Source organism: Enhydra lutris, unplaced genomic scaffold (genome assembly GCF_002288905.1).
Source record: "Enhydra lutris kenyoni isolate GAN:26980312 unplaced genomic scaffold, ASM228890v2 scaffoldscaffold99, whole genome shotgun sequence".
Classification (NCBI taxonomy): Eukaryota; Metazoa; Chordata; class Mammalia; order Carnivora; family Mustelidae; genus Enhydra; species Enhydra lutris.
The window spans coordinates 36,990-53,001 of record NW_019154183.1 but is presented as its reverse complement, the minus strand read 5'-3'; the positions used below and the strand labels follow the sequence as shown (position 1 = coordinate 53,001).

Sequence of the window (16,012 nt, the reverse complement as noted above, 5' to 3'; positions counted from 1 at the left end):
AGACCCGAGATGAATAGATCATACAAGGCCTTGTAGGTGTTAGAAAGAACTTCGGCACGTACTCTGAGTGAAATCGGAGGCAATTGGGGTTTGAGCAGAGGAAGACATAATCTGACTTATGTTTTAAAAGATCCACTGTGTTTAAAATTAACGGAAAAAGAAAAGACAAAAGAACAAACAAGAAGACCAATTAGTTAATTATTACACTTATACGGACAACAGATGACAGTGGCTTGGTCATGGAAGATGTGTTTGGCTTCTGGATATATTTTGAAGGAAGACCTGACAAGATTTGCTGACAGATTAGATGGGATGTGTATGAAAAAGAAAAAGACAGGAGTCAAAAATGATACCAATTTTTTTTTGGCAGAGCAACTAGAAGAATTGTCATTAACTTAATTAGGAAAGACAAGAAGGGCAGGTATAAGAAAGAATATCAGTATTCAATTTTGGAGATGTTAAGTTTGCAATACCCAATAACTATCCCAAAGAAATATCAAATAGCTGGTTTTATATGTAGGTCTGGAATTCCACAGAGAGATGTGGGCTGGAGATACAACCTTGAGGATCATTAGAATATACAAGATAGTAAAAGTCAAGAGAAAGAAGATCAAGGACTGATTCCTAGAAGACTTCAATGTGGAAGAGGTGGAGAATGAGCAGAAAGAAGCAAATCAGGCTGAGATATACAGACTAGAAAGGCAGGTGGTAACCAGGTGAGTGAGTGATATCCTGAAAGCTAAATGAAGATAGAATTTTGGAGAAGAGAGTTTTCCAATGGGTCAAATATTGCTGATAGGTTAAATAAAATAAGATCTAAGAAATTATGTCTAGATTTATTAGAATGAAAATCAGTGGTGGGGTGCCTGGGTGGCTCAGTGGGTTAAGCCTCTGCCTTCGGCTCAGGTCATGATCTCAGGGTTCTGGGATCAAGTCCCACATCGGGCTCTCTGATCGGCATGGAGCCTGCTTCCTCCTCTCTCTCTCTCTGCTTGCCTCTCTGCCTACTTGTGATCTCTGTCAAATAAATAAAATCTTTTAAAAAAAAATGAAAATCAGTAGTAACCTTTGAAAAATCAATTCTGGAGTAATGGGACTGGAAATTACTAGTGAGAATTTAAGAGTGAATGGGAGGGAAATAAGGATCACTGATTGTACATGGTTCTTTTAAGGATTTCATAGCTAAGTGGAATGATCACAGATGACTTAATTTTCTTGTTTAGTTCAATCCTTACACATGATGACGTAGTATTTTTGTAATATTTTGAAATTTTTAAATTACATACATGTAGCACTAAATTTTTTTTTCTTGTTTGTTTGTTTTAAGTGCCACACCAAGGGGACGCTTGAGTGGCTTAGTCTGTTAAGTCTCCAACTCTTGGTTTTGGCTCAGGTCATGATCTCAGGGTTGTGGGATCTAGTCCTGCACAGGGCTCTGCTCTCAGTGCCAAGCCCGCCTGTCCCTCTCTCCACCACCACACCTCACCCCCAACTCTCTCTCTAATATAAACAAATAAAATCTTTAAAAAAAGCCAGACCAAGGCATTAAATAATTCATGAAATTATACAAGCAAAAGACTCCTTAAAAATTTTCTAGATATATAATATTATATAACCTGATTATCACTTTTTCTTATGCTTAAAGAGACCACAGAAAAACTCTAAGTACCAACAGCAGTATTTCATGCTTGATAAAAATCATCTAATTCTAGGATATCTTCTACTATCCAAAATAATTAGTCATATTAAAATTCTGTAAGAGAACTACAAGGGGTTTATAATGCAGAAAATATTCCTATTTTGTAAACTGAATTCTCATAAATTCTAAAATATGAGGTCACTATTGAAAATTTTGGTGTGGCACATGTAGAAATAGATTCTCTTTAAAAAGGAAGGATAATAGCACACGTGCATGGTACTTTAAGAAGAGTCAACGCATTAGCAACATCTTGGTTTATAACACAGGGATCAAATCAAATGTTTGTATAGAACATGGGACAAGTTGACACATGAAATCTCTTGGTAATACTCAGATCAATTTGAGGGTCCAACATTTGAGCACTCGTGCATTAGGAACCAAAACCAAAACCTAGTGACTAGCAATTTTGTTGGTAATAAGAGTGCCAGAATAGCAGGTAACTTCCTTTTGCAGCACAGCAGATATTAAAAGTATTCTATTTTTCACAAAACTCAACCATTCTCCTACACCATACATAAAGATAAATTCTAAATGGATGAAAGACCTCAGTGTGAGACAGGAATCCATCAGAACCCTAGAGCAGCCCCATAGGCAGTAACCTCTTCGACATCAGCCACAGCAACTTCTTTCAGAACATGTCTCCAAAGGCAAAGGAAACAAAAGTGAAAATGAACTTTTGGGACTTCCTCAAGATAAAAAGCTTCTGCACAGCAAAGGAAACAGTCAACGAAACAAAGAGACAACCCACGGAATGGGAGAAGATATTCACAACTGACACTACAGATAAAGGGCTGGTATCCAAGATCTATAAAGTACTTCCCAAACTCCACACCCAAAAAACAAATAATCAAGTCAAAAAATGTGCAGAACAACAGACACATGAGAAAGTGCTCCACATCACTCAGCATCAGGGAAATACAAATCAAAACCACAATGAGATACCACCTCACACCAGTCGGAATGGCTAAAATTAACAAGTCAGGAAATGACAGATGCTGGCGAGAATGTGGAGAAAGGGGAACCCTCCTACACTGTTGGTGGGAATGCAAGCTGATGCAACCACTCCAGGAAAACAGCATGGAGGTTCCTCAAAAATTTGAAAACAGAGCTACCCTACGACCCAGCAATCACACTACGGGGTATTTACCCTAAAGATACAGATGTAGGTATCTGAAGGGGCACATGCACCTGAATGTTTATAGCAGCAATGTCCACAATAGCCAAACAATGGAAAGAACCTAGATGTCCATCCACACATGAATGGATAAAGAAGATGTGGTGTATATATATACAATGGAATACTATGCAGCCATCAAAAGAAATGAAATCTTGCCATTTGCGATGACGTGGATGGAACTAGAGGGTATTATGCTGAGGTAAATAAGTCAATCAGAGAAAGACAATGATCATATGATCTCCCTGATATGAGGAAGTTGAGAGGCAACGTGGGGCGATTGGGGGGTAGGAAAAGAATAAATGAAACAAGATGGGATCAGGAGAGAGACAAATCATAAGAGACTCTTAATCTCACAAAACAGAGGGTTGCCGGCGGGAGGGGGGTATGGAGAGGGTGGTTGGGTTATGGACATTGGGGAAGGTATATGCTATGGTGAGTGCTGTGAAGTGTGTAAACCTGGTGATTCACAGACCTGTACCCTTGGGGCTAATAATACATCATAAGTTAATAAAAAAAATAGAAAGTTATATTTAAAAAAATGGGCAGAAGACATGAACAGATACTTCTCCAAAGAAGACATACAAATGGCTAATAGACACATGAAAAAATGTTCATCATCATTAGCCATCAGGGAGATTCAAATCAAAACCACAATGAGATACCACCTTACAACAGTTAGAATGGCCAAAATTAACAGGACAGGAAACAACAAGTGTTGGAGAGAATATGGAGAAAGGGGAGCCCTGTTACACTGTTGGTGGGAATGCAAGTTGGTGCAGCAGCTTTGGTAAATAGTGTGGAGGTTCTGCAAAAAGTTAAAAACAGAGCTACCCTAAGACCCAGCAATTGCATTACTGGGTATTTACCCCAAAGATACAGATGTAGTGAAAAGAAGGACCATATGCATCCCAATGTTCATAGCGGCAATGTCTACAATAGCCAAACTGTGGAAGGAGCAGAGGTACCCTTCAACAGACAAACGGATGAAGAAGATATGGTCCATATATACAATGGAATATTCCTCAGCCATCAAAAAGGGTGAATACCAACATCTGCATCAACGTGATGGAACTGAAGGAGATGATGCGGAGTGAAATAAGTTAAACAGAGAAAGACAATTATGACATGGTTTCACTTATTTGTGGAACATAAGGAATAGCATGGAGAACATTGGAAGGAAGGGAAAAATGAAGGGGGGAAAATCAGAGGGGGAGATGAACCCTGAGACTATGGACTCTGGGAATCAAACTGAGGCTGTTAAAGGGGAGTGGGGTGGGGGAGTTGAGTGAGCCCAATGATGGTTATTAAGAAGGGCTTGCATTGCATGGAGCCCTGGATGTTATACACAAACAACGAATCACAGAACACTACATCAAAAACTAATGAGGCTATGGTGACTACCATAGCATAATTTAAAAAAATGAAAAGAAAAAGAAATGCTGGGATAGAAAAATAAATAAGTAGATAAAAGTATTCCAAAATTTGCATAAAATATGACATCAAACCAAAAACTTTAAATATACTTTGTTAAACAATCAGTACTTTGTAGACCTAAACTCATTTTTTCAAACAGTTGCATACTACATTGTTTTACAGGGGTGAAAATTTACTTCCCTATTGAAGGATACTGAGACTATCTCCAACTTTTTTATATGAAATTAATGCTATAATAAATATCCTTAACATATGTCATATTTTATATATATAAAATGTATAATAAATGTCCTTAGAATGTGTGTGTGTGTTTATGTTTACCCAAGTCATGTTTTCCTATAGGATCTAGTCCTGGCAATGAAGCTCTTGGCATAAAGAGACAGAATATTTAAAGTTTTTGAAACAAAATGCTAAATCACTCTTCAGAAAGGATTTACCAATTTTATTTAACAACATTATATAAGAATGCCCTTTTCCTCACATTTGCTAACTTTGGTTGTTAATTTTTAAATAAAGTATTTATCACTATGACTGCAAAAATGGTATCTCATTATTTAAATTTTTCTGATTAGCACCCAAATTGAAATAGTCTTACTAAAAACCATAAAATTTGTTAATCATGAATGTTAGCTCCAACTAGAATTTGTTTTATAGGAAAATAATTATTACCTACTATTTAAATATTGCTATAGGCTTACCCATCAGATTCTTCATTTTCCGTAATAGGACATGGGTTGTTATCAGTTTTTCCACTCCCTATTGGATGCATTAGTCCAGCAGCAGCAGAAGCATATATGCTTTCCAATACTGCCATTTCATCATTTTGGTGCTTCTCCGTTTCTTCAATCTTTAATGGAAGTTTGATACAAAGGATAATCGTTACTAGTTTATTCATTAAAAAGAACTTTTTATTCATTAATTATACATGTTTTAAAGATTTTATTTATTTATTCATCAGAGAGAGAGAGAGCACAAGCAGGAGGAGGTGCCAGCAGAGGGAGAAGGAGGCTCCCTACTGAGCAGGGAGCCCAGTGCAGGACCCCATCCCAAGACCCTGGGATCATGACCCAAGCCAAAGTTGGCTCTTAACCAACTGAGGCACCCAGACATCCCAGAACTTTTTTCAATAATTATATCATTTGACTCTTAGTTTGTCATAATTTTAATTCACAAAAATATTTTGTGGTTATCATTACAAGTAAGTGCAATTTTTATAAATTCTGCTTCATTTCTATTTCAATAAAGAGAGAGGAATTGGGACGCATGGGTACCTCCGTGGATAAGTATCTGCCTTCAGTTCAGGTCATGATCGAGTCCAGACCTGCTTCTCCTTCTGCCAGTACCTCCCCCTGCTTGTGTGCACCTGCTCTCTCACTCTCTCCCTCCCTCTCACTCTCTCTCTGACAAATAAATAAAATCTTTAAAATAACTAACTAAATAAATAAAATTAAAATAGCAGAATTTTCCAAATTTTCAAAAAGGGCTTTCTTAATTTTGTATTCACATCCATGCTTTTCTACCTAACATTCCCCACCCTACCCTATCTGATCAGCAGATAAAAAGAAATAAAAAGACAAAGACATAAAATTTGTGGTCTTCTGTCTTTACCATCTGGATTTTGCATAAACAGTTAGATTTAAAGGCTGTGACATTGTGGTGCTCTAGAAACAAACAGGAAGCTTTCCTCTTTTTGGACCGAGCTATTCTTTCCCCACTGTCTCTTATAATCCTTTTTCCATTTGGTCCCTAGGGTTACCAGTAAAGTGACAGTGTTCATTAAAATATATGATCCAAAGTCCACCACAACACACCAAAAAAAAAAACCAAAAAAAAAAAACCCAGAGTGAATCTGCTCTTAGTGCAGAATTTTGGGAACTGAGTAATGCTCCCCAAATTCCACATTCAGTAACCATAAAATTTTATCGCTAGAGGGTATAAAAGTAATTATCAACTTTAATCCCATTTTCTACTGATGATGGGAGTAAAACCAAAAAAGGTTAATGATTTGTCCAAAGTTCCTAAAGTGGCATTACCTAGCATTTTATGGCACCAAAAGAGATGATATAATTCTTTAATGCCAAATCAGATAAGTTACCAAATTCATTAAATTAACCAGATACATTAAGAGTGTGACATTGGCACAGTAATTTAATACCTTAATTGGGGATGAGGTGCTTAGCTACTTTTTCTGTTAAAGAAGGATATCCCTATATTTTTGTCTATTTTTTAAAATTCAATTCACCTCAAAAGTCAGTTTTCTCCCTTCCAGTTAAATACTGAAGGTTTGTTGAAGGTTTATGCTACCTACATTATAAAAATCATACATGTCAAAATGGACCATACTTTATAAAACATAATATGAAGGTTTGGCTCAACAGAAATGTGTGAAAATGGTGATTAAAAAGAAAAAAATGTGGAGGGGGCACCTGGGTGGCTCAGTCAATTGGGCCTCTGACTCTTGATTATGGCTTAGGTCATGATCTTGGGGTCATGGGATAGAGTCCTGCATCAGGCTCTATTCTCAGTAGGAAGTCTGCTTCTCTCTCTCCCTCTCTCTCCTTTTGCCCCTCCCCCTGCTCATGCTCTCTCTCTAAATAAATAAATAAATCTTAAAAAAGAGTCTGTTTAGGGGCACATGGGTGGCTCAGTCTGTTAAGCGGCTGCCTTTGGCTTAGGTCATGATCCCAGCGGTCCTGGAATCGAGCCTCACATCGGGCTCCCTGCTCAGAAGAGAGCCGGTCTCTCCCTCTTCCTCTGCCTGCTGCTCTGCCTACTTGTGGTCTCTTTCTATCTCTCTGTCAAATAATTAAATTTTTAAAAAAGCTTTAAAAAAAAAGAATCTGTTTTAAAAACATATGGAGAAAAAAAGTGATCATACAAATATTTGTTATTAAAAATATCTCAAAGTGATCGTGTTGGAATTCTGAGTTCCAAGAGTGAGTGAAGCAGAGAAGATTGCACATACTGAAACAATAAAAAGAAGCAATAAATAGATTGGTTTAGCTGAAATATTTGTTTATATCCTCTTTCTTGTCCTTGTTTCTTTCCCATTTNCCTAGGGTTTTCATTTTTATCTATTGGCTTAAATATAAATTGCACATACTGAAACAATAAAAAGAAGCAATAAATAGATTGGTTTAGCTGAAATATTTGTTTATATCCTCTTTCTTGTCCTTGTTTCTTTCCCATTTTATTGTTGATGTAAGTGCAATTTATATTTAAGCCAATAGATAAAAATGAAAACCCTAGAAATGGGACACCTGGGTGGCTCAGTGGTTAAGCTTCTGCCTTTGGCTCAGGCCATGATCCCAGGGTCCTGGGATGGAGCTCCAGGTCAGGTTCCCTGCTCAGGAGAGTCTGCTTCTCCCTTTCTCTCTCCCTCTGCCTCTCCTCAACTCATGCTCTCACACGCACACACATGCTCTCTCTCTCAAATAAGTTAATCTTAAGAAAAAATCTAGAAATTATTATATATTTTTTAAAAATGTATTTATTTGGTAAAGAGATCATAAGGAGGAAGGGCAGAGGGAGAAGGAGAGAGAAACTAAAGCAGACTCCACGCTGAGCTAAGTGCCCAAGGCCGGGCTTGATCTCACGACCCTGAGATCACAACCCACGCCAGAAACAAGAATCGGATGCTTGACTGTGCCACCTGGGCGCCCCAAGATAACTGCATTTTTTAAAGCAATTTTCTTTACAGTTTTTGGTTCATGAAGTCACAAGGTACAGAGATAAATTAGTTTCCCAGTTCGTATGCCACTTGGCAGACTGAAAGAGAAACTTAAGGAAAACAAATCATAAGAATGTTTTTCCTGCACTCTACCATTTAGACAGCAGAAATAATCTATTTCTGAACACAATTACATATTTAGACAACCCCATATGATACATGAACCTTTTCATAACTGGAAAATCAATATGGCTCAGGTCATTGATAAAGAAAAGAACAAAAGAGCAGCTCAAAGTGAATCTCTACCTCTTTTTGAAGTTCAACGTTTCTCTGTTCCAAAGACAGGAACTCTATCTGCAACGTGCCTACCTCATTCTTAAACTTTTTCACATCTTGCTATGAATCTTCCTCTAGATACACTTCTGATGTTCTGTAACTACATGCTGGAGAACTCCCATTTTCTAATTCGGGATCCATACTTCTATAGTTATTAGTACTGTCATTGCTGCATATAATGGCTTCTAGAATAAGTCTTTTGTTTTCTTCTAAGCGTTTGTAACAGCAGAAATAGTTTGCCTTTTTATTTGACTCTTTCGTCTCATCTCACTGAGGCAGGCAAGCCAAGAATCAAAACGGCTTCCTGGATTACTAGACTGAGGTATACACCCAATGTCTAATTTACAATCAGGGCTAGATTGGTTTATACTTTTTGCCATTTGCATGTCAAACTCTTGGTCTTCTTTCACTTCAAATGTAACCCATGGGTTCCTTACTTTTTTATTTTCTCTATCACTATCAAAACTCTCATTTTTGTTAAAAAAAATGCTCAAAGTCTGATTTGTTATCATTTTCAGAGTCTGATTTATTTTCACTTAAGGAAAGATCAGAAGATGACCGGCAACTATGATCTGAGGATGAATGAGAAAGAACGACATTTTCGAGTCTAGACTCTTTCTGTTCAGGTAATGCCTGAAGTATGACAAAGACAGGCAATGCAAATGCATCTTTTTTCTCACAATCAAATCTATCATTTGTCAAATTAGAAGGTATTTCCGTTAAGTTTGCTCCTTCTTTAAAGGGACCATATAGTGACTCTTCCTTAGGATAAGCAGTAATTTTGTTTTTTTCACAAATTTCACTTCTGCTTTAACTATCTGGTGATGAGTTTTAACTTATTTTTCCACTCTAATTTTCTTGTTTGGTCCACATGTCCTCATACTTTTGAACAGAGGGATGTTCTGAGTATAAAAATATATCATCCTCTCTATCACATTCCTTATTCATTCCTGGTTCTTGAGCCATTTTTGACAGATACAAAAGTTAAATTGCTGTGTTTGATTTTCAGATGTCCTTTCTGTCAGCATACATGTTTGTAAAATAACTTTATCCTTAAGTAATCAAGTATGGACAAAGAAAAAATTAGAAAATAATTAAAATTTAACTGTTAAATTTCTTAATCTATGTTAAGCTGCTCCCAAGTCACTGGATTGTAACTAAGAAGCAAAAAATAACTTGCCCTAGCCTGAAACAGAAGAAAAACACAAATCCATAAACTTAACTTTGTCAGTTTTTTTAAGCTAAACAATTCATTACATGTTATATCTACCAAAAAATGAATTAGATGATTTTCAATGTTACAAACTTAAAAACATTTTATCTTGCCATACCTTAAACAGTGAGCCCCAATAGTGCATTTGAAGATTTTTTTAAAGATTAATGACTAAAGAATAGGCAAACTTATTATTAGGAGCCAAAATCAATAAACATCAATCAGAAAGAAAAATAAATTCCTAAATTTTAATTCAAATTATATACTGTGATAGTGTTATACATCACTATAAATTATCTGCCTGCATCTAGCAATTGTAACGTCCACTGAGAGTGGATAAGAAAAATGTTAATAATATTTACAGATTCCCTATACTGAAATGAAGTAACTGAAAAAGTGCCTGTTTATTACCCAACTACAAAGGTCCCATCCTGGAAGGTGTGATTCTACAATAGGCAATTGTGTTGATTTTATGACCCTACTCTCTGAAGTCGACTACACAGAGATCACAAGGCAAAATAAATCTTTAATCTTTGCATTAGTGACTGGCAATACAGAACTCACATTTTGAACCACTGAGAACTGCACATTAAGAACCACCAAGAACCACTCCTTCTACATGAGTCTAAGTCAGTAGTCATCATTGTTATACTGCTCATAATTTCAACTGCTTAAACATATGGTTCAGTATTTGATGTTACCTTTTTAGCATGTGAAAACTTACAAAAATGGAAGAAGCAAACAATATTCAGGAAATTTTTTGGTCCAATTCCAAGGATAAAGTTTAACTATAAGCTACTATAAATTCTAACAATATTTTAAATTTGGTAACTTGTAAAATTTTACAAAAACTAAATATTAAATTATAATCTATCAACTTCAATATGTTCTGTTCAGAAGATAATTTCAATTGAACTATGTTACATTCTTAAAGCAGGGAAAACAATATAAAATTGGAAATTTAAATTTAAATTTGTATATACCTGCAGGTGTTTATTTTCACTTTCACTAAGACTTTCTTCCTCTTCTTCTGTTGTCATTTCTAAGTCTAGTTCTGCTGAAAAATCTATATGTTTAATTAAAATGGACAAATTAGAATGGTTAGATAAAAGCTATAACCTTCGTAAAAATAGAAAACAACATCTTATCAATTAAGAGTTTAAATTAACCTTAATCTTTAGCTGAATATTTACTTTAAGAAACACTTTTCATTATCAAAAACGTCAACAAACCATTTGGGAAATACTAAATGTCACTAGGTTAAAGGCATACAAACACCTCAAAGACTCATTCACAAATTCACCCACCTAACACCAACGAACAAAACAATCAGAAACAAAATTTTAAAATGCAGCAGAAAGATATAAAATCACAACAGACTATTCTTTACCTTGTTACAGTACTTCTTAAACAACACCCTAAGCTTCAACTACAACATTATTCATGGTTTCCAAAATTACTAGTATTTTTTATGCCGTTATCAGTGTACAACCTTCCTACGGGTGTATTTACCTGATGAGTGTAAACATTCCTAAAATGTTTTTCTCTACTACTTGCCAAATTTCATCACATCTTATAGGACACAGACTGCTACATAAAGTCATCCTTGATTATGGCTACCCTTCCCTAGATAAACAGATCTCTTTCTTTGGGGCTATGTTAGTACCATACAGATTTTTCTAGTGTATCTTCACCACCTGAACTGTAAGTTACATATATATATATACACACACACATATCTATATATGTGTGTGTGTGTGTGTATATATATATATATACACACATATATTTCTTTTGTTACTAGACTGTATGGGACAATCTCTCTCTCTTTTTTAAGAGAGAGAGAGGGGGAAGGAGAAGAGGGAGAGAGAATTTTGACCAGGCTCCACACAACAGCACTGAGCCCCACATGGGGCTTGATCTCACAACTCTGAGGTCATGAACTGAGCCAAAATCAAGAGTTTGACAGTTAACCGACTGAGCCCCCCCCAGGGGTCCCTGTATGGGACAATCTCATAAATCATCTCTGTGTAAACACTCTCTATTTTACTCAGTAATTATTTACTGAGTTTCCAGTAAGTGCTAGGCACCCAGGTTTAAAGAAGCATGTAGATAAAAGGTGTCAGGAATGGATTTTCTAGAGATAATGCCTGAACTGAGACAGCAACACTGAGGTCAGACAGATTCAAAGGGGTTATAGGGCGGAAAATGGGGGGAATATACAAGCCTGTAGTAAGACAAGGAAGAGAAACACACAACAGGGTAAATATCTGTCTAAAATACAGGAATCAAAGAGGAAGACACCAAAAGCAGTTCAGAATGCCAGAGAAAAGGGCAGACAGTAGAAAGGGTTGGAGAGCTTAGCAGAACTCAAAATTATGAAAGCTTTATATGTAATTTTAAGATACCTGGACACAAACATATTTTCAACAATGGTTCACAGTCATATTTGCATTTGAGACAGATCCCTCTAAATGCTGTGGAGAGGGATGAATTTGAGGGGCATTGTAATAAAAGGTGGGAGATGAATGAGAAGGCACTGATGCAAAATAAAGATGAAGCACACATGAACTGACAGAATCGTTCTAGAAATATTGAGGATATAAAATTATCAGGGCCAGTACAGAATAAATCTGTACTAAATGAATAAACACACAATCTTGTGTACCTAGCAACCAACTTTGCTCATTACTTTATAAAAGGCATCAAGTGGGAATTATTCTACATGAACTGTTTTAAGTATTTATTTTATAATTTTTCTGTTCCATATCTTCCTGTGTTACAGGAACCTGTGGGTGCTTTGTTTCAAAAGCCCTGCTTCTTGGATCCACCAAGCTCACGAGGAAGTAACAGGAACAAGTCACTTGTATAGGTAAATAACTTTGAATTTATTGTCTGCATTCACTAGTCTAGGAGACAATTGAAAATCTTTTGAAAAATATACTGTTAATTCTACAAGTAAAGAAAGAACATAAAACTACAGGGGTGAAAAAAATACTGTACAATTTATTAGTACCAATCTGAACATATGACTGATAAAAGCCACTGAGTTAACTGGTACATTAAGTAGAGTACACATTAGATATGGTTAATCAACAGACTGAGTATATCAGGAGAATATTATTTTTAAATGATATAGTACTCCTTAAAACCAATATTCCACCTATTCATCAAAATTAATGAAGGGGGGGGCGCCTGGGTGCCTCAGTCAGTTAAGCGACTGCCTTCAGCTCAGGTCATGATCCCAGGGTCCTGGGATGGAGTCCTGCATCAGGCTCCCAGGTCAGTGGGGAGTCTGCTTCTCCCTCTGCCCCTCCTCCCACTTTTTCTCTCAATCTCTCTCACTCTCTCAAATAAATAAAATCTTTTAATAATAATAATAATAATAAAGGGGCATCTGGGTGGCTCAGTGAGGTAAGTTGTCTACTCTTGATTTCAGCTCAGGTCATGATCTCAGGGTTGTGAGATCGAGCCCCACATCAGACCCCATGCTAAGAATGAAGCCTGCTGCTTGGGGTTCTCTCCCTCCCTCTCCTTCTGCCTTCCCTCCCTCGTTCCCCATTTTCTTGCTCTCTAAAAAGATAAAATAAAAATAATAAAACAAGGAGATAGACTCTGCATACATAGTTGAGAAGACGGTACTATATAGTAAATTCTCAATGATTCCCATTATTGCTGGGAAAGCCAACTCTAAAATATAGTCATACAGAATATAGGAAATATTTTAATATTTGGTTTGGGAAGCAGCTTTTTCTAGTTACACTGAATATAATTTGACCAATACTTGTGAATTTAAAGCTATAAAAATAAAGCTAAGAAACTGTGTTTTCAATAAGCAATCTTTAGACCTCTACCTAGTATTCCCAGCTGGGCACAAACTTCTAAATATAATCCTGCTACCCACTCTCAAGTGAATATTAAAAAATAGCCTAAAAGAAATTACTTTCTCCTAATTCTTTTTTTTTTTTTTTTAAGATTTTATTTATTAGGCGCCTGGGTGGCTCAGTTGGTTGAGCAACTGCCTTTGGCTCACGTCATGATCCCAGACTTCTAGGATCGAGTCCCGCATCGGGCTCCCAGCTCCTTGGGGAGTCTGCTTCTCCCTCGGACCTTCTCCTCTCTCATGCTCTCTCTCACTCATTCTCCCTCAAATAAATAAATAAAATCTTAAAAAAAAAAAAAAGATTTTATTTATTTATTTATTTGACAGACAGAGATCACAAGTAGGCTGAGAGGCAGGCAGAGAGAGAGAGGAGGAAGCAGGCTCCCAGTTGAGCAGAGAGCCCGATACGGGGCTCAATCCCAGGACTCTGAGATCATGACCTGAGCCGAAAGCAGAGGTTTTAATCCACTGAGCCACCCAGGCGCCCAACTTTCTCCTAATTCTTATTCCTATGTTGCTTTGGTTAGAAGAAGAATGCAAATGTCCTGCTAAAAGAGACTGTTTGGTTGTAGGTTGCATAAAAGGAGTAAACACAAAGTAAATTTTGTCACAAAATTATTTTTGAAAAATCAGAACAATGGTGAGGTCATGGAGAGGTTGAATTCTCTATGCTTCTTCACTACCTTCTTTGTGCTCTCTGTTTCCTGGTAGCTGCGATTCGCACACATGAAGGAGTTTAGAATTTTCTAACATAAACACAGCTCCAATATTATTAATCCTTTTTTAAAAATTTTAAATATTTTATTTATTTATTTGACAGAGAGAGAGATCACGAGTAGGCAGAGAGGCAGGCAGAGAGAGAGGGAAGAAGCAGGCTCCCTGCTGAGCAGAGAGCCCGATGTAGGGCTCGATCCCAGGACCCTGAGATCATGACCCGAGCCGAAGGCAGAGGCCCTAACCCACTGAGCCACCCAGGCGCCCCTTCTTAATCCTTTTTTTAATCTATTAAGGGCATCTGTTTAAACTCTGTGGATGCCGACCACTTTTTGGTCACCGACTGTAATAGAGACGGGCGTTTATCATCAACTTTCAAATCCCTGGATCTTTGACAAATTGCACTATTTTGGTCCAAACCAGTAGACTTCTAATTGGACAAATCTAAAAAGCAAAGTTGATTTATTAGAATGTAAATAATAATACAAACTTGACTAATTTGTATAAATTCTTTTGTCAGAGAAGCAGTCCCATGTTCTACTCTTCTCTCAGACGTATTACTACTCATTCATAGCTTATTGTATTTTACATGTCCTATACTTGCCATTCACACAGATGAATTTAGCTGCCTTTCATTTTTTGTATTCTCTAGTATTACATAATTTAATTTACTCACCATGCTCTATTACATATTCAGTATTCCATAAGAGTTTTTGTTCAATAATGACTAAGATCTACCAGGTTATAAAATTGTGGGTAATAAAATTTATTTCTAACCATTTATTTTATGTTTAAAGATTTTATTTATTTATTTGACAGAGACCACAGGTAGGCAGAGAAGCAGGCAGAGAAAGAATGGGAAGCAGGCTCCCCGCTGAGCAGAGAGCCTGATGCAGGGCTCCATCCCAGGACCCTGGGATTATGACCTGAGCCGAAGGCAGAGGCTTTAACCCACTGAGCCACCCAGGTGCCCCTTTATTTTATGTTTAAATACATACTATCTATTCCAAAGACATGCATTTTAAAAAAGTTTTAATGAATGGTACTACTTAAACTAAAATGAGATTGTCTTTCCTCAATACACCAATATCTTCAGAAATCTTTAAGTCTTAGACCAACTAAGTTTATATGAGAAAAGAAAGACTTGGGGAATGTAATCATTTCCATGTAAAGACAGGTCAAGTATCGGGCCACATTAGATCCAAAAACTACAGTGCCATGAAACAGAAAATGAATATATAATAAAAATATTTTCCTTTTTTTAAACCAAGATTGTCTGATTTATACCTCTTAAGTGAAGGTAAAAAGCAAGAAATGCAGGAATGAAACCTTAATGCCCATTTCATCAAAAGGGCCCCGTTATCACTTTGAATCCATGAATCCTGTACATGGTTTAAAACAGTTCTCCCATGTCATCTGAGAATCCACAGAGTTCCAGGATCCATCCATTCACAGGATCCAAGAGGTCAAAACTATTTTCACAACAATGATAAATGATATTTGACATTTTCACTCATTCCCTTCTTTAGTGTATGCTGAAGTTTTCTGAACATACGATACATGATAGTATCACAACTTGCATGATTAATGGATCATTAATCTAATGATTAACAAAGTATGATCGTATTTGCTTCTTTATAAATGTCTGTTTTAATTTCTACTATTGTAAATATCAACAGATGGAACGCTCTTAAACAGAAGTTCTTTGGAATTCCCAATACATTTTTAAAAGTATACAAGGACCCTCAGGCCAATGAGTTTCAGAATTTCTGTTGTAAAGGATTATGTCTACCAAATACTAAGATATAACTACTTACTTCCCGCATTTCCAATAATCAAACACACCACACACACACACACACACACACACACACACACACACACAA

At 36.6% G+C, this 16,012-nt stretch overlaps 1 protein-coding gene across 1 annotated transcript in view; it reads right to left on the bottom strand.

Moving 5' to 3' along the window:
* LOC111139305 (ankyrin repeat domain 26) overlaps positions 1-16,012 on the bottom strand; it is a 131,311-nt gene that overhangs the window by 78,320 nt on the left and 36,979 nt on the right. Inside the window, exons 23-24 of the mRNA XM_022491551.1 lie at positions 10,513-10,595; positions 5,009-5,157 (exon numbers count right to left, since the gene is read on the bottom strand). Of these exons, the coding sequence (XP_022347259.1) occupies positions 5,009-5,157; positions 10,513-10,595 (232 nt within the window). The remainder of the gene's footprint in view (positions 1-5,008; positions 5,158-10,512; positions 10,596-16,012) is intronic.